Source organism: Bufo gargarizans, unplaced genomic scaffold, assembly GCF_014858855.1.
Source record: "Bufo gargarizans isolate SCDJY-AF-19 unplaced genomic scaffold, ASM1485885v1 original_scaffold_2153_pilon, whole genome shotgun sequence".
Classification (NCBI taxonomy): Eukaryota; Metazoa; Chordata; class Amphibia; order Anura; family Bufonidae; genus Bufo; species Bufo gargarizans.
Window position 1 is genome coordinate 137,170 of NW_025334665.1, and position 19,400 is coordinate 156,569.

At 47.7% G+C, this 19,400-nt stretch overlaps 1 protein-coding gene across 1 annotated transcript in view; it reads left to right on the plus strand.

The window, feature by feature from the left end:
- Positions 1-19,400, plus strand: part of LOC122924036 (transcription elongation factor SPT6-like) — a 55,830-nt gene that overhangs the window by 12,692 nt on the left and 23,738 nt on the right. The window contains exons 4-18 of the mRNA XM_044274952.1: positions 339-409; positions 1,272-1,464; positions 1,547-1,631; positions 1,753-2,023; positions 2,166-2,267; positions 5,062-5,178; positions 5,301-5,390; positions 6,240-6,382; positions 6,477-6,625; positions 7,293-7,391; positions 14,671-14,800; positions 15,801-15,951; positions 16,124-16,278; positions 17,102-17,297; positions 18,936-19,075. Coding sequence (XP_044130887.1) covers positions 339-409; positions 1,272-1,464; positions 1,547-1,631; positions 1,753-2,023; positions 2,166-2,267; positions 5,062-5,178; positions 5,301-5,390; positions 6,240-6,382; positions 6,477-6,625; positions 7,293-7,391; positions 14,671-14,800; positions 15,801-15,951; positions 16,124-16,278; positions 17,102-17,297; positions 18,936-19,075 — 2,092 coding nt within the window. The remainder of the gene's footprint in view (positions 1-338; positions 410-1,271; positions 1,465-1,546; positions 1,632-1,752; positions 2,024-2,165; positions 2,268-5,061; positions 5,179-5,300; positions 5,391-6,239; positions 6,383-6,476; positions 6,626-7,292; positions 7,392-14,670; positions 14,801-15,800; positions 15,952-16,123; positions 16,279-17,101; positions 17,298-18,935; positions 19,076-19,400) is intronic.

Below are 19,400 nucleotides of genomic sequence, written 5' to 3' on the forward strand. Positions count from 1 at the left end.
GTGGGCATCCAACTCCTGGCACTCCCATTGATTAGCTATTGGAAGTGGCCGCAGTGCAGCCAGCCAGCCATCCATCAGTTTCTTGGCCTCTGCGCAGCTTAGTTCATTCAAGTGAATGGCTTTGAGCTGTAATACCAAACACAGGCTCCCTAGATCGTATGGTGATGTGATTGGTATAATAAATAGAGGCCGCATCACTTGTCCATGCACTATGGGCTGATCAGTGGAGGTGCCAGGACTCAGACTCCCTCCGGTCAGATATTGATGACGATAAGTCACTAATATTGATTTCCTGGGAAACCGTTTTAAGTTGCATTTTTTTTCTATTCCATTTGCAGCATTTGATGACAGACTAGAAGACGATGATTTTGATCTCATTGAAGAAAACTTGGGTGTTAAAGTAAAACGTGTAAGTAAATCTATGTTGTTCATTTTTATTGCTGCCATATTTCTAGAGCAGCGTGTTCTGCTGGAAATGACAACCCCTAGTTTGTGTTGTATGAGGGATTATGGGCTAGCATGTGAAATACAATGGGGGAGATTTATCAAAGTGGTGTAAAGTAGAACTGGCTTAGTTGCCCATAGCAACCAATCAGATTCCACCTTTCATTTTTCACAGCTCCTTTGTGATGTGCAACTAAGGCTACTTTCACACTAGCGTTCGGCTGTCCGCTTGTGAGCTCCGTTTGAAGGGGCTCACAAGCGGACCCGAACGCTTCCGTCCAGCCCCAATGCATTCTGAGTGGACGCGGATCCGCTCAGAATGCATCAGTCTGGCGGCGTTCAGCCTCCGCTCCTGCTCAGCAGGCGGACACCTGAACGCTGCTTGCAGCGTTCGGGTGTCCGCCTGGCCGTGCGGAGGCGTGCGGATCCGTCCAGACTTACAATGTAAGTCAATGGGGACGGATCCATTTGAAGATGACACACTATGGCTCAATCTTCAAACTGATCCGTTCCCCATTGACTTTCAATGTAAAAGTCTGGACGGATCCGTTCAGGCTAATTTCACACTTAGACATTTTTTGACAATATAATGCAGACGGATCCGTTCTGAACGGATCCGATCGAACGCTAGTGTGAAAGTAGCCTAAGCCAGTTCTACTTTATGCCACTTTGATAAATCTCCCCCTATGTTTCCCATGTAGTAGCCTGAGTGGCTATTTGGAGCTTTTAAAGGGTTTGTGCAAAGTTTTTAGAGGGGTAAATGCATTGTATTACTTGAATTGGCAAGCAATATTTGTATGCACATATTTTTCCATTTCCCAATACAGCAAAAGTTCAGGCGAGTGAAAAAAATGTCAGACGATGAAGACGACGAGGAAGATGCTGGAAAAGAGGAGCATGAAAAAGAAGCCATTGCGGAGGAAATCTTCCAGGATGGTGAGGACGAGGATAGACATGACTTAGGTGAACAGCCAGTTATGGCTGCTGAAGATGATGAAGAGGAGGAGGAAGAGGAATCTGGTAAGCATTTCTATCAGTGTTTTGTTAGGTTGAATATGAAATCAGACACCAGAACAGGAACTCATCCTTTTGTGCATTGCAGACATTGATGATTTCATTGTTGACGATGATGGACAGCCATTGAAAAAACCCAAATGGAGGAAAAAGCTCCCAGGATATGCTGATGCGTACGTAATAAGATTTAAAAATGCTTCACTATGGCAGGGTTGAGGGATTCCTACATGGTTTTTTATTTGGTTTTCTCTTTGTATAATGATATTTGCTCATGGCATTTTAATTTTCTTTCAGTGCATTGCAGGAAGCTCAGGAGATCTTCGGTGTAGATTTTGATTATGAAGAGTTTGAAAAATACAATGAAGATGATGAGGAAATGGAAGAGTATGAATATGAGGATGAAGATGCAGAGGGAGAAACTCGTGTCAGACCCAAGAAAACCGCTAAGAAGCGTGTAAGCAGACGCAGCATCTTTGAAATCTATGAGCCAAGTGAACTAGAGAGCAGTCACTTAACTGACCAAGATAACGAGATCCGGACCACAGATCTGCCGGAGAGATTCCAGGTAAATTGGCTATAAAACAGCAGATTAGTTGTGCCAGTGATTCATTTCTATATTGGCCGCCTTCAATTCTGTTAATAGTTCACCATTTTCAATTTGATTGTAATAGTGTGGAAATCAACATTTTTCTTAAAATTTTATTCAGTTGAGGACAATACCAGTTAAATCTGCTGAAGATGATGAACTGGAGGAAGAGGCTGACTGGATCTACAGGAATGCATTTTCAACGCTAACTATTTCTCAACAGGTAGTTTGTAATACTGTTAACAAACCACTTTTTAAAGCTTTTAAATGTTGACCTCTCCTCAGGACATATCCTCCATTCAACCCCCCCAACATTTCAGCTTTTCTGTGGTAAGTTGGCTCCGGAGCTACAGAGCACTGTCAGCATTGTAGTGGACAGCTCTCATCATTGCAGCCCAGCAGTGGAAAGCGCTGCTTACTGCAGTACTGACGGTACTCTGTAGCTCCTGTGTTGACTTCTGATCGGGGTGGTTGTGGGGTGCCTGCCCCTCCCCTCCCACCTATGGCGCTGTAGCGAAGTACAAACATGGCGCATGCAGTGGGCATCATGGCTGGCAGATCTCCGCTATTTCAAACAGCAGAGACCCGCGGCTAATGACCGTGACCGACATAAATGGCAATTGCGGTCATTAAATTGTTTAGATGCAGTGATCAAGTGAGATCACGGCATCGAAAGGGTGAAAAATCTTCTGCAGCCAATGAGGATGCCTGCCGGTAATTGATTTAAATGCACTTAGTCTAGCTGAAGAGACCCAGGGCATTTAAGCGGCAATTCTTATTTTGGCCAGTAGGTGGCAGGCCAACTTAAGAAATAAGCAATTCTTTTTTTAATTTTTTTTTTTTATATATAATTGTATGTTTATTATGGTATATAAAACAAAAAACGTGAATACACTCTTACAATGTCAAAGTGCACAGAAGTTCCAAGGAGGAGCAATACACAAAACACATCACATACATATTAGATGAGCATATGTAACACTTGACAATATTCAGTGACGGAGCATTGAAGGCCAGACAAAAATAAAGCATTGAATTGATCCAACTGAGATTGTGTCCATCTCTAACCAGTCTAAGAAGAAAACAAAAACTGCTGTGCAAAATATCTTAAACAAATGGCCAACAGACATGACAAACGACACAAACAAAGACAGAGAGGGGGGGGGGGGGGGGAAGCAAACCCTTCACCATGATTCCTCAAGGTTGCCTATTAGCCTAATAAGTGTCCCATATGGCGTTGAAGAGTGCCATTTTGTCCTGATACATAGCAGTGGAATACTCCATTGTTCAGACCACCATTACCCTGGCATACAAGTCAGAGACCCGTGGTGGGTCGGGGCTTTTCCATGATCTGGAAACTAGACAACGAGCTGCTGTTAGTATCAGTAGTAGCAGCAGCTTGAGTGCGTGTTTTTTTACTTGTTTGAGGACCACATTAAGCAGGAAGGACACAGGTTCCGGTCGGATTTCGGTCCCAAAAATGTCGGTCAGGAGAGCGCCTACTTCAGACCAGTAAGGGCCTATCTTGGGACAATCCCAGAAAATGTGAGGCAATGTACCCCTATGTAAGCCACATCTCCAACAATCACCCGGAACAACCGGATTCATTCTATGGAGGAGGTCAGGAGTGTGATACCAGTACACATTAAGATCTTATATTGGTTCTCCTGATGAAGTACCGACATAGATGATTTCGCTGCCCTCCTCCATATAAGGTGTCAGAGCGAGTCGGTAAGACCCTCCCTAAGTACTCCTCCCACTTCACCATGTAGGAATGCCTTTGGGCCCGGTCAGGGAGTCAGCAATATAGCGTAAATCTCAGAAATTAAACCTTTCGCATGTACCCCGTCCCTGCATATGCGCTCAAAGGAGGTCAGAAGGGAAACCGTAACCACCGAAAAGATGGACTGGGCAAAGTGCCTAATCTGGATGTAGAAAAAGTTGGAGGAAGGTGGGAGATCATATTTGGCCTGCTATCTTGATTTAAAAAATATTTGGCCTGCAAGGTAGTGAACGGTAGGAGGACCCTAGTGAAGGGGTCCACAATGTCAGCGAACCGGAACAGCCCCCGTTGAAACCACGGTCTCGTTGTGGACGTGACGAGACTAGCGGGAAGCGTGGGGTGATATAGGAAGGAGGTCATGGCGGAATGAGTGGACTCCAGAGGGAATTTACTACTGCACTGCCGCCAGATGCGTCTGGTACACGCCATGGCCCCTAGGAGATCCTTTATACCCTCAATTTTACATGTTCAGTGCTTTTTATGTATTTCCATAATCTTTTATAAACATGTACATATTTTTGTCTAATCTCCTAATTTTGGTTTTAATCATTTACATATTTAAAAAGGGTGGTCTACGTTTTAGGTATTATGTACACTATTCGTGAATGCTCAGTGAATAGAGGAAGGGATCCTCACTCCGCCAGAGTGTAGAGCAAATAAAAAGAGCATCTCTTGCCCTGATGGACCTGTCCTTCATTACCCTGACAACCCATTAACTTGAATGGACACTGTGTAATGCTTACTTTCCCGTGATTGCACTGCAGGCTTTTCCCTCAGATAAACAGCTTAATGATGAGACACTTTGACATAACCTTATTGTCAAATGTAGTGATTGTCCAAAATGGAGAACCCCTCTTAAGGGTACTTATCAGGAGATCCTTGCTGACCGAACCATGGTCAGTGTTAGATACCAACCCCATGGTTCAGGCAACAAAAATCCCTTTAATGTTTGTTCTGATAATTGTCAGTGTACATAACAGACTCACTCTAATGTACTTATCTCCTGCAGCCCACTCTGATAGCATCCAGCCCCATGCATTCAACACCAGATAGGCGTAATAAATTTGTGTTGGGCTTGTGGTATGAACACAAACGACAACCAAATTATTCATTCAAAATTAATGAGCCAAGCAATAGAACTAAATGACTTTAAATGTTAATGATTTATAGTCACAGGCTGTCATAAATTAATTGAAAACCTCACAGTAACAGATGTACTACCTTCCCTTAACAGGAAAGCTGTGATTACTTGGAACGTGGTCAAGTTGGCAGCAACTTCGGTCGCAAAGGACCAAGCACTATACAGAAAATCCGAGAGGCTTTGAATTTCATGAGAAATCAGCACTTTGAGGTATGTGATGATTTGAGCAGACGTATCAGAAAATCTGAAGCTGATTGACCTAAATGCACTTAAATATCTCAATTGTTCTGCTTGATTAATGGAATCCTGTTCTTAATCATTCTGTATTCCAGGTGCCCTTTATTGCATTTTATAGAAAAGAGTATGTGGAACCGGAGCTAAACATCAATGACTTATGGCGCGTCTGGCAGTGGGATGAAAAGGTAAATCTAATTTCTTATAAAGAATTAGATTAAAGGGGTTGTACCAAATATAGAAGTTATCCCTTACCCACATGATAACGATAATTGATCTCTGGGGGTCCGATAGTTGAGAATGGAGACCCCGTTTTCCCTACCTGTTGGAGCAGCAGGCCACCCATGCGCTCCGGCCTCACTATTTATTATTTGTGGGACGGCCGGAAAGTCGTGGGGGCCTCAGTGGTCGGACTCCCAGCCATCAGTTATCTTCAAGACTTGGAAACAACCCCTTTAAGGGAATGATTTCTACTTTGTTAATGTCCTAGTGCCTTTTAAAGGGCCTGGAGTGATGACGTTTAAACTGCCAGGTTCTGTCAAAGTGTAGAGAGCACGGCAATGCAGAGAGAGCAGGGGGTTCTGTGTTCTCATATTTGAATGAAGCAGTGGTCCCGCATGTCTATTGCTGCTCCATTAAACTCTGTGGGACTACCAAAGGTAACACTATGGTACTTGACTATCTCTGGTAGTCCCATAGAGTTAAATGGTGCAGCACTGTACATGACAGTCATCCCATTCAAATGGGGCTATACGGGACCCCTGTGGAATGCCTGTTCTCGTATTTCTTTGTATCATTCCAATGTTATTCCTGCTATAAATATTAATTAATTGACAGTTGGGTGTTGCCTTCCCCCAGCGTGACAGCGGCAGCAATAATTGTACAGTGTCCGGTTATGCAAAGACCCCTGTTAACATCCTGTAGCTCATACATTTCTAGTTTTTTTTTTTTTTTTTACCCAGTTGTTTTTTTTGTTGTTGTCCTGATTAAAGAAAATTTTGATTTATTAAACATTTTTTTTTTAAATTGCTCCACAGTGGACCCAACTCAGGATGAGGAAGCAAAATCTGATGCGCCTGTTTCAGAAGATGCAGGCCTATCAGTATGAGCAGATCTCAGCTGATCCTGACAAGCCACTTGCAGATGAAGTAAGACCTTTGGATACCACGGACATGGAGAGGTAATTTATTTATTTTTTAATTATTCAATGTGTTTAAGCAACTTCAAATATTTATTTGTGAAGTAAACTTAAATAACTTGCTTTACTTACGCAGACTGAAAGACGTCCGGTCAATGGATGAACTGAGGGATGTTTATAATCACTTTTTGCTGTACTATGGAAGGGATATTCCGAAAATGCAGAATGCAGCCAAGTCCAGCCAGAAGAAACTGAAGCGCATCCCTGAGGAGGGTGAAGAGGAAGGTTTGCAATTTCTAATAGAAGAAAATGTACAGAGCACTATTATTTCCATTTATTAGGACATGTTGCACAATTGGGAGGATACATTGTTCTGCAATTTATTCTTTTAGGATGTTCATAGATGATGAGTCCGAAGCGTGGCAAAATCTGCTCACGGTTTACCACAAATAGCCATAATTTTAGTATACAATTAGATGGACTTAAAATTATTTGTGGGTTTTGTCTCACAGTTTGAAATGTGATCTTTACCATGACATGGCTGCATTATGTACAGACAAATTTACTTATTCAAAGAGTGGGGCTGTCTGTAACAAATCTGTCATCTTTATAGAATAAGATATTGGTCAATTTTATGTATTCTATAAAGCTTAAAGGGATTGTTCACTTTGTCAATTTCTGAAATGCTAGTAACTTGTGTATTGGTACATGAAACACTAAAACTGCTCATTGCTTACTGCAGTACTCATGTAGAAGCTCCCTGCTGCCCATGGGTGCCTATTAAAAGAATGCTAAACTCATAGCTTCCAAAATGGCAGCCATCACTATTACCCCTCTTTCCCCAGGGTATCCTCTACAGCTCAGGACCTGAAACCTTTCAGCTTAGGTGCAAACTGCAGAATGTCCTGTATCTGTGCCTGCCCTCAATTGTTTTCTTTGCATTACGTTATAGGAGCAGAGGCTGCTGAACAAGATGAGGAGCATAAAGGTCCAGAGTTAAAGCAGGCTTCACGTAGGGATATGTATTCTATCTGTCAATGTGCTGGTTTGGGTAAGTAGTTTCAGTGACTAATCAGGGACAACATATTTGACTGCTGAATAAGTTATCATTGGTTGCACAGACCTTTTCACTTGTTAAAGTCAAATCAATTACTTTTTCTTCAAGAGTTCTTTGCAGGATGTACCGTATTTTCGGACTATAAGACACACTGGACTGTAAAACTCACCTAGGATTTGGAGGAGGAAAAGAAGAGAAAAATATTTTCCATCAGATTTCAAAGCAGTTCCCCATTCTTCATCTGACCCCCATATCAGCCTCCCATCAGATCCCCTAGCTTCCATTAGCCTCAGATCTGCACGCCCCCCCCCCCCAGCCCCAATCAGCCACAGATTGCACCCGCAGCCCCACTTAAAGGGGTTGTCCGGGTTCAGAGCTGAACCCGGACATACCCTTATTTCTCGCCCATTTTCCTTGGGGGACACAGACCTTGGGTATAGCTCAGCTCCCTAGGAGGCGTGACACTAAGTAAAACTGTTAAGCCCCTCCTCCATCAGCTATACCCTCAGCCTGGAGATAGAGGCTACCAGTTTTAGCTTAGTGTCCAAGGAGGCAAGACACCCCCTGCTACTGCAGGGCTGTTTTCTCCTTGTTATTTTATTTTTCTAATTTTGTTATTCTATTTTTTCCTAGGGATACCAGAGACGCATTGGGCCTCTCTGCTCTCCCGGGGTGAGCTGCGCCAGTGCCAACTTATCTGCACTGCTGCCTCCCCCACAGAAGCAATAGGAGGATCTGGGCAGCAATGGCTCCCCTACATCCCGCCAGCTAGGGGGTCGCCCGCACGCAAAGCCCCTCTCCCAGCTTCCTGCCACTGCGGTGCCAGTAGCTGAAGGGGCGACCCTGCTGGAAGGAACTGAGGGTGAAGACAGGTGAGATGGCTATTCCAGCCCATACCCCGTCCCTATCGGCAAGCATTTCCCCCTCTGGGTAAGGGGGGCACCCGTGGTCGCTCATTCTGAGCGCTCCAGCAGACCCTCCCCAGCTCCCCTCCGTGTATCCTGCACCCCCACGCCGTTTTTCCCCCATTTTCAGACTACTCTTCAAGACTGCTGATCTCTTCCTCTCTCCCTCCCGCCGCCGCCCGCTCCGTTCCGAACGGGGGGCGGGGCTTATGCCCGACATGGCCATATCGGGATCGGCGGGGCAGGGGACAATGGTGGCAGAAGGTCACCCACCTGGGAAGAATCGCCGCACTCTTGGGGCCTGTGGGCCCTTTATTTCACGGCATCCGGCTTCTTCTTAGCCCTGCGAGTTTTTTCGGCAGCAGGGGGCGTGGCTTACGCGCACGCGCGTCATTTTGGGGGCGGAGTTAGGTTCTCCTTCACAGGAGACATTTCAAGCGCTGGAGGGGGCGGAGCTTGTTCCCCGCGCTTCTGCTGAATTCTTCCCGCGCTTCCTCACTCCTAGTCAGGAAGCTGGGACACGTGGGGGACTCTGAGCACCTGGTGCATCGCTCGGCTTCTGTGGGCGCTATCTGCAGGCTCTCTGCTGTTTGCTGCTCCCTGCTGCAGCTGCTGCTGCAGCTGCTGCTGATCCTTCTCTACTCCTGACGTTCTTCTGAGGCACTGGTAGGACAGTTAACCCTCTCCTAACCCTCCTGGTCATAGCTGCTATATCCCTTGTGGTCTCTGTATTGGGGTACGACCACTTTTCAGCATGTCAGATCCCACGGGTGCCCCCAAACCCTGGTACCATGCCTGTACCGCCTGTAAGGAACTCTTTCCGCGTGGGCAATCTGAGCCGCATTGCCTTGCATTTCAGGCCCCGGTGCAGGGCCCGCTTTCTGCTGCGCCCCCCGGTGCCTCTGAACCCCCTGACTGGGCTAGGTCTCTGTCTCAGGCGGTGGAAAGCCTTACACACGTAGTGGGCCGTCTCGTGGATAGACCGCCTCTCCCGCAGGCTGCCACAATCCCTGTCGCACCCGCTGGGACTACAGTTTCTGCCGCCCCCACTGGTTCCCTGCCTCCCAGCGAATCTTCCAGGGCCCGGCATATTCAGAAACGTTCAAGGGTTGAGCGCACATCTTCTCCAGATGCTTCGCTCTCTCCGCCATGCGTGCGAGCTCAGTCAAGCCTATCCTCTCAAAGGGATACGCCTTCTGAGGGAGAACTGGCGGATTCGGACGTGGACATGGACTCAGAGCTTCCGTCCAAATTGGCGTCCGCGGTGGGGCATCTTATCACTAGCATCCGTGATACCTTTTACATACACGATGACCCCCCCAGCTCTGAACAGGCCGGCGTGTCCTTTCTCCGCCCCAGACAGGCCTCCAAGGTCTTTCCCATCCACGCTGATTTTTCTTCTGTGGTGTCCAAGGCTTGGACCCGGCCTAACGTCCGCTTTGTTACACCCAAAAAGCTGGACATTTGTTATCCCTTTCCAGCGGATTCTGTGACCACGTGGACGTCCCCGCCTAAGGTTGATCCTCCCGTGGCTCGCCTGTCCAAAAGCACTACTATTCCTGTACAAGACGGATCTTCCCTCCAGTCTGCTGAGGACCATCGTACGGAATCCCTCTCCAAGGCCATATTTACTGCCTCTGGTTCGGCCCTTAGACCGGTCTTTGCCTCCGCCTGGGCTGGTAAAGCGGTCTCTGAATGGGATTTGCAACTGGAACAGGAGTTAGGGTCGGACGTCCCCCTACAGGACCTCCGTTCCTTAGCCCAACTAATTGTCCAGGCCGGAAAATTTGTCTGTGAGGCCTCTCTTGATGCGGGTGCCCTCATTGCCCGTTCCTCTGCCCTGGCAGTTTCTGTCAGGAGGGAACTCTGGCTGAAGGTTTGGACGGCGGACGCCGCTTCCAAACGCTCTTTGGCCGGCCTACCATTCACGGGTTCCCGCTTGTTCGGAACCCGTCTGGACGAACTTATATCTGAGGCCACGGGTGGGAAGAGTACTCACCTCCCCCAGTCCAGGCCGAGGGGCGCCCCCCGTGGTCGCGCTGGTTCGTCTCGTTTTCGGTCTTTTCGCAAGCCCACCGGGTCTAGACCCGCGGCCAGTTCTTCTTCCTCTGGCCCAGCCCAGGATAGACGCAAGAAGCCGTTTTTTCGGACGCAATCTACCTGGCGCAAGCCCCAGCCCACACGGGCTCCCACAGGCCAGCAGCCCTCTGCCTGAAGGTGCGCCCCCACCCACCCGGGTGGGGGGCCGCCTTCTACTGTTCAGAAACGTATGGCGGGCCCACATCTCAGACGCATGGGCGCTCGAGATTGTATCTTGCGGATACAAGATCGAATTTGCGTCCTTTCCGCCAGACCGTTTCTTCCGGTCCCGTCCTCCGCGGGATCCCGTACGAGCGGCCGCCTTCTTCGCGGCCATTCGCTCTCTAATGGACAAGGGTGTCGTCGCCCCCGTGCCTCCGACGGAAAGGTTCAGGGGGTTCTACTCGAACCTCTTTGTGGTTCCCAAGAAGGAAGGCTCAGTGCGACCTAAAGCGCCTGAACCGTTTTCTCCAATTGCAGAGATTCCGGATGGAGTCTCTCAGGTCCGCAGTGGCCTCCCTGGAAAGAGGGGATTTCATGGCCTCGATCGACGTTCAGGATGCATATCTCCACGTTCCGGTTGCTCCATGTCATCACCGCTTCCTGCGCTTCGCGGTGGGGGACGATCACTTCCAATTCGTCGCCCTTCCCTTTGGTCTGGCGACGGCTCCTCGAGTATTCACCAAGGTCCTGGCCCCTGTCTTGGCCCTTCTGCGTTCAAGAAGTGTTTTTCTTCTCCCTTACTTGGACGACATCTTGGTCAAGGCACCCTCCTTCTCTCAGGCATCCGGCAGTGTGGAACTCACTCTGGAGACCCTGACGCGGTTCGGTTGGATCATCAACCACCCCAAGTCTTCCCTTACCCCCTCCAGACGGCTGATCTTCCTGGGGATGCTCCTGGATACGGAGTTGGCGGAGGTCCGCCTCCCGTCGGACAAGCGTCTGGCCCTTTGCGGGTCGGTTCGCGGTCTCCTCCGTCATCACCGCCCTTCCCTCAGATCCAGCATGCGGTTGTTGGGGAAGATGGTTGCCTGTTTCGAAGCGGTGCCGTTCGCGCAATTCCGATCCCGCACCTTTCAGAGGGCAATTCTGTCGGCCTGGGACAAATCACCGAGGAGTCTGGACAGGACCTTTCTTCTGCCTCCCCTGGCTCGGGCTTCCCTCAGCTGGTGGTTGCATATCCCTCTACGGGGGAGGTCCTTCCTCCCACTGAACTGGCTGGTGATTACCACCGATGCCAGCTTACGGGGGTGGGGGGGGGGGGGGTTTTCCCTCCCCGGTCCGTCCAGGGCGTTTGGTCTCTATCGGAGACTTCCAGACTTCCAATCAATATTCTGGAACTGAGGGCGATTCTTCTGTCTCTCAGACACTGGACCCATCTACTGAGGGGCCACCCTGTTCGGATCCAATCGGACAATGCCACGGCTGTGGCATACATAAACCATCAGGGAGGCACTCGCAGCGCTGCAGCGATGCAAGAGGTGACCCTCATTCTCCTCTGGGCGTAGACGCACGTGCCGGCCTTATCCGCGATTTACATCCCGGGGGTGGACAACTGGGCGGCGGATTTCCTCAGCCGGTCCACCATCGACCCGGGAGAATGGTCCCTGCACCCAGAGGTGTTCGAAGCCCTTTGTCTTCGCTGGGGACGCCCCGACGTGGACCTCATGGCTTCCAAATTCAACCACAAGGTCCCCCGATACCTGGCCAGGGCACGGGACCCGAAGGCGTACGGCGCCGACGCGCTCGTCCTTCCGTGGCGCGAATTCTCCCTTCTGTACGCCTTTCCTCCTTTTCCCCTCCTGCCACGGGTTCTTCGGAGGATCGCGGCAGAGGGCGTTCCCGCGATTCTAATCGCCCCGGATTGGCCCCGCCGGTCTTGGTACGCCGACCTAATGTTGCTGTTGGCAGATGCACCGTGGCCACTGCCCTCCAGGGAAGACCTTCTCTCTCAGGGACCGATCTTCCACGACCATTTAGGCTCGCTACGTTTGACGGCGTGACTGTTGAGACCGCCGTCTTAACGCGACAGGGTTTCTCCACGGACGTAGTCTGCACCATGATCCGTGCTCGTAAGCTCGTATCCTCTAGGATCTACTATCGGGTTTGGAGGTCCTATCTGGGGTTCTGTGAGTCCCGGAGCATCCCACCTCTCCGGTTTTCTCTTCCCACGATCCTGTCCTTCCTCCAGTCGGGTCTGGATCTGGGGCTGAGCCTCAGTTCTCTGAAGGGGCAGATTTCGGCGCTGTCTATTCTTCTCCAGCGTCCCCTGGCCCCTCTAGGGCCAATTAAGACCTTCTTACAAGGGGTGGCTCACTCTGTTCCGCCGTACCGCCCTCCAGTTCCATCCTGGGACCTGAATGTGGTGCTCTCGGCGCTCCAATCAGCCCCCTTCGAGCCTTTACGGGAGGTCTCCCTTCGCCTTCTGTCCTGCAAGGTCATCTTTCTTGTGGCCATCACGTCTCTCCGACGGGTGTCGGAGTTAGCGGCTCTTTCTTGCTCCGAACCTTTCCTGATCTTCCACCAGGATAAGGTTGTGCTTCGGCCTGTCCCGTCCTTCCTGCCAAAGGTGGTCTCCGCCTTTCATATCAATGAGGACATCGTCCTTCCGTCGCTCTGTCCCTCTCCTTCCCACCCCAGAGAACGGGAACTGCACCGTCTGGATGTGGTCAGGGCGTTGAAGATTTACCTGGAGGTCACCGGATCCTTTCGGCGCACGGACTCCCTGTTTGTGGTTCCGGAGGGTTCGCGCAAGGGTTTGGCGGTCTCCAAGGTGGCTATTGCCCGTTTCATTAAACTGGCGGTGTCTGAGGCTTATCGAGCCAAGGGCAGAGCTCCGCCTTTCGGCGTCACTGCTCATTTCACCAGAGCAGTCGGAGCTTCCTGGGCGCAGAGGCATCGGGCCTCGGCTGAACAGTTGTGCAAAGCAGCCACTTGGTCCTCTCTGCACACTTTCACGAGGTTCTATAGAGTGCATACGCATGCATCAGCGGATGCTGCTTTGGGCCGCTTGGTTTTGCAGGCAGCGGTTTTCTGATGCTCCGGTGGTGTTCCGCCTTGGGTTTGTGGTCCCTCCCTTCTTGGACTGCTCTTGAACGTCCCAAGGTCTGTGTCCCCCAAGGAAAATGGGCGAGAAAAGGAGATTTTTGTATAACTTACCAGTTAAATCTCTTTCTCGCTCTTCCTTGGGGGACACAGCACCCACCCTTCTGTGTTTTGGTTGTAGGGTTATGGTCTGGCGCCCCGTTGGGTTGCTGGCTGTTGTTTCCATTGTTGGTTGTTATCCTTTCACTACTTGGACACGCAACTGGTAGCCTCTATCTCCAGGCTGAGGGTATAGCTGATGGAGGAGGGGCTTAACAGTTTTACTTAGTGTCACGCCTCCTAGGGAGCTGAGCTATACCCAAGGTCTGTGTCCCCCAAGGAAGAGCGAGAAAGAGATTTAACTGGTAAGTTATACAAAAATCTCCTTTTTCACCCCGGCAGCCCTCCTGAGCCTGGCATCGGAGCATCTCATGCTCCGATGCGCTCCAGTGCCCTGCGCTAGATTGCGCAGGGCACAGGCTCTTGTGTTTTCAATAACACACTGCCGGGCGGTAACTTCCGCCCAGCAGTGTGTTCGGTGACGTCACCGGCTCTGAGGGGCGGGCTTTAGCTCTGCCCTAGCCGTTTTACTGGTTAGGGCAGAGCCAAATCCCGCCCATCAGTGCCGGTGACGTCACCGGGCTGCCTGTCAGCCCCATAGAGAGCCCGGTATGTCACCGGAACTCAGAAAAATGCCTTTGCCCTGTGCGATTTAGCGCAGGGCAAAGGAGAGCATCAGAGCATGAACTGCTCTGATGCTCCTGTCAGTTGGGCTGCCGGGGTGAAAATGGAGGGATGTCCAGGTTCAGCTCTGAACCTGGACAACCCCTTTAACCTCAGATCGTACCCTTATCAGACCTGTAATCAGACGTTACATATCCAGGAGACACCGCTCCACTGCTTCTTCTGGGTCCCTCCATCAGGTCATAGTGCATAGCACTGCCCGTTCCTCCCCCATGCTATTGACTGCTTCCACAATGGAAAGTGGTCATTAGCATTCTGACTATAAGACACACTGCCACTCTTCTCCCAATTTGGGGGGGGGGGGGGGGGGGGAAGAAAAGTGTGACTAAAAAATACAGTAGTTCAAAATTCATACTGAAACTGCTTCAGATATGTGCTTTCTGCCACTTTTTTGTACACTTTTGTAATGAAGCTTTGTAAATCTACAAAATGTAAAAACTAAATGTAATTTTTATATATAGATGGTTTGGCAAAGAAGTTTGGATTGACACCAGAGCAGTTTGGTGAGAACTTGAGAGACAGTTATCAGCGTCATGAGACAGAACAATTTCCAGCCGAACCTTTAGAACTTGCTAAAGATTATGTGTGCAGGTAAGTTTGTGGTTTACATATATATTCACTGAAAATCATATTTTGTACTTAATGCTGTGTTTAAAGAAAATCGCTCACCACAATCCTGGACTATTATCTGCATAAAAGGAGTTCACTGCCCCAGACGCACGCTATTCCCCCCGCAGTCCACTTTTAAAGCTGTACTGAAATGCATTGTCATGACTGTTGTGCAGTTGCACGTTAGTCCTCCCCATAATGGTAGCACAGTAGTCTGGACTTTGTATTAAAGCACAGCTTTGAGCACTGACAGCATTTGAACAGGGGCAGTAGGAAAATGAAAAATGACTTGATCGCCCTATGTGCAGTACTGCTCAGGTACTGTAGATAATAGTCCAGAATTTCCTTTTAAGTGTACTGTATTCTTGAGTCTCAATCCTAAAGTAGGATAAGTTGAAGGATGTCTGTCAGCAGATTTGTACGAAGAACTTGACTGACCTATTGCATGTGCGCTTGGCTGCTGAAGACATCTGTGTTGGTCCTATGTTCATATGTGCCTGCATTGCTGAGAAAAATTATGTTTTAATATGTGCAAATGAGCTTCTGTTACACCTAGAGGCTCGGCTCTCTGCGACTGCCGCGCCCTCTGCACTTTGACAGATCCATGATGATTTTAGCTGCCTGTCCTTGTCAATCAACGTGGAAAGGTTGCAGAGAGCTGAGCCTCTAGGAGTAACGGCAATGCCCCTGTTGCTCCTAGAATCGAATTTGCATAAATTAAAACATCGTATATTCTTTTTCTCAGCAATGCGGGCACATATGAACATGGGACCAACGCTGATGCCTTCAGCAGCCAAGTGCACATGTAACAGGTCAGCCAGTGTCATAGGTACAAATCTGCTGACAGATTCCCCTTTAAGCTATCTGCATTTCCGGATGATGATTATTGGGAGCCCTTGACAATAACCATTTTATCAAATGGCAGAATTTTAAAGCTTTTTTTTCATTTTTATGTTCTTGAAATGTTTTTTATATTCAATAGTCAATTCACCACTCCAGAGGCTGTGCTTGAAGGTGCTCGGTATATGGTTGCTCTGCAGATTGCGAGGGAACCATTGGTCAGGCAGGTTCTTAGGCAAACCTTCCAGGAAAGAGGGAAGCTAAACCTTGTTCCAACCAAGAAGGGCAGGAAGGTAATAATTTGTTATATTTAAAAAAAAATGAAAGGTAGAATATATTTTTAGCACATAGAATCTGTCCACAAGTCTTAGCACTAATTTAGTAATGTCTGCTTTTTAGATTGCAAGAAATACAGAAATATGATGTAAGCTAGTGTATTCTAATCATACATTTATGCACATTCAGGAAATTGATGAAGCCCATTTTGCATATCCATTCAAATACCTGAAGAACAAACTTGTTAAAGAGCTTAGAGATGACCAGTTTCTTAAGATGTGCATTGCGGAAGAAGAAGGACTGATTACGATTGAGATGTCTATTGATATGAAGGATGTTGAAGGGTAAGTAGTGGTAATTCACTTCTACTGTGAAACTTTATATAACTGAGTTTTCAAGTATGAAATAATAATAATAAAAAAAACACACTGGCTTGGATAACCATTATGAGTGAATCACATTGTGTTTTACACATTTTGCTTTAAGTCGGCCAAACACCTTAGATAGTTGTCAGCTGAATGCTCACTCGGCACATAGCTCTCCGCCCTTCTGCCACTTTACACACTCTTGGCTCGGTTGAGCTTGCACATGGTGTCAGTGGGAAGCGTCTACCAGTGACATGCTGTCCTTGAGGAATTTAATGGTAAAATCACAAAGACAGCACATATAAAGGACCAGGCACACCGAAATAATAAGAGCAATCGTTATTACAACAAGTAATGTCAGTCACAAATTTAAAACCTGATCATCACAATGGAATGCTATATAAAAAACACCACTTCCAAGTGCGCACCCCAAATTGGGCCTAATTATGTCCATTCCCTACTATAAGGAGAATTCCAAATGGGCCAATTCAAAATATAACATCATTTAAAATAAGTACACATAAATAACAGCTGATCCCCGGCGGGTGCCGGGACTCGGACCCCGCCAATCTGATATTGATGATCTGAGGATGGGTTGTTATTTCCCTGGATAACCCAATTAAAGTTCATGTAGGGATGTACATTGCATTGCTTTGGGGGGGGCATAGATATCGCAACTTGGCTCCCCTTGGGTTACGATAATCTGATGTGTATGGCCACCTGTAGTTGAATACAGCACATAATATTCTCCATTTAGCATTTACCGTAATAGTGCATCTTTTTTATTTTTATTTTTTTGCAGTTTCGGCAATGAGCAGACCTACTTTGAAGAGATCAAGCAGTTCTATTACAGAGATGAGTTCAGTCACCAAGTACAAGAATGGAACAGGCAGAGAACTCTGGCAATTGAACGTTCCCTAAAACAATTTCTTTACCCCCAAATGGGCAAAGAGTTAAAGAGCAAACTGATACTGGAGGCTAAAGAGTTTGTAGTAAAGGTGAGACCTATTTTCTAAAATGCACTGGAAAATAAAAGCTGGAATCTGGTCAAAATGGGCAAAACTGACACTTTAAGGCACACTTACTAAAGCTGCATGTCCATTTTCTTGTGCATAAAAGTCACATTTTTACGCAAGTGACACTTTTGCATATTCCGACACTGTTTAATAAGTTGGTGGGGCTTAGTGGAAAGGGGTGCATCCTCTGTCCATCATATTTACCATGAAATCTGCAACAGCCCATGGTTGCTGTAGATTTTTCCTGCTGCACGGACAGCACACAATGTGACAGATTTATTGTGTACTTTAAAGGGCATCTGTCAGCAGATTTGTACCTATGAAGTTGACCTTATGCATGTTCATTTGGCAACTGAAGGAATCTGTGTTGGTCCCATGTTCATATGTGCCCACATTGTTGTAATATATACAAATGAGCCTCTAGGAGCAAGAGAGGCGTTGCCCTTACACCTAGAGACTCCGCTTTCTCTGCAGCTGTTGCGCCCTCAGCACTTTGACAGGGCCAGGTGTGATGACTCTTTCACTGCCTGGCCTTGTCAATCAAAGTGGAGATGGAGCGGCAGTTGCAGAGTCTCTAGCAGTAAAGGCAACGCCCCTGTTTCTCTCAGAGGCTCATTTGCATATATTAAAACATCATTTTTCTAAGCAATGCAGGCACATATGAACATAGAACCAACACAGATGTCTTCAGCTGCCAAGTGCACATGTAACAGGTCAGCCAGTGTCGTAGGTACAAATCTGCTGACAGATGCCCTTTAATCAATTTGATGCATCTTACTGCAAACTCCATATGATATAGCAGTGTTCACGAAATATGCCGCTTTGTGTCTGCAATAGTTTTTAAATAAAAAAGGTTTGGTGCCTTGTTAGCCAGTAGTAAGAAGTCTTGAAGCTCTCAAAAAGAGAAACAATGCAAAATATTGTAGTTTGATACCTTTTAGTGGCTAACTAAAATAAGTGATGTTATGAGGAAGGCTTTCGAGACTCTTGGGTCTCTTCAGGTCAGAAATGAAAAAAATCTCTAAAGAAACATGGATATACTCAGGAAAGAACAGAGAGGTGGAGTAATAAATTCATAGTAGCAACCACAAGCGCGTCACAGCCAGGTAAAAACGCTCACCTTCTCCCTGGCTGTGATGGGCTCTGCTGCCATTGGACAGCTCTCAGCCAGATGTCTCCTCCCTGTACCGATGGTCTACTCTAAATTTAACATATCAGGTGCCAAATACAGTGGGGGACACAGCTGCGGAACGGAGGGGTATTTTAGAAAAAAAAAGTGTATGCATCTGTAGGGGCCCCCCTGTCTGGTAAGCATCCCAGTTTGTAACACACAACCCCATGAAGGGTCCTCTTTAATTAGTTTACAGATAAGCCATATGAAAGTTTCTGAGTTTAATCGTTTTATGCATGTGTATGTATCATGCCTTATCTTGGGTTGTAAAATGTCATAACTTGTATGTGAGGGATATGAAGGCTGATCCATGTGAGGATTAGTTCGATTGAATGAGGTAAAGGCTTTGGTGGATTTGCCACTTTCAAAATGGGAAAACTATGGGATTCTATGGTGGATTTTTCCTGTGGAAACATGCTCTAAGACTGAATTTATCTTTATCTTTAAAGTCTTGTAGCCGTAAGCTGTACAACTGGCTGAAGGTGGCGCCATACCGTCCCGACCAACAAGTTGAAGAAGATGATGACTTCATGGAGGAGAACCAAGGCAAAGGAATTCGTGTATTAGGCATGGCCTTCTCTTCTGCTAGGTGGGTGTGTGTTAAGACTGATGCTTCTTCGGTGATTCTGCTTAAAGGGGTTCTCCCATGACTAATGTAAAAAATTAAAATCCGAGATCATATAGTACATGACAATCTCTTTCTAATAAAGCTAAAACCAGCCCTGTTCCCCTGTACCTCAGATGGATATAGAGATCTCCACATTCATTTTCTGCTAGATTTCTATCAAGCTGGCAGCTCAAGGGGAGTGTCTTTTCAGCTGCAGCTCAGGGGGCGTGTCTCAGCGCTCCCTATCACAGCTCAGGAGGCGTGTCTCAGCGCTCCCTATCACAGCTCAGGAGGCGTGTCTCAGCGC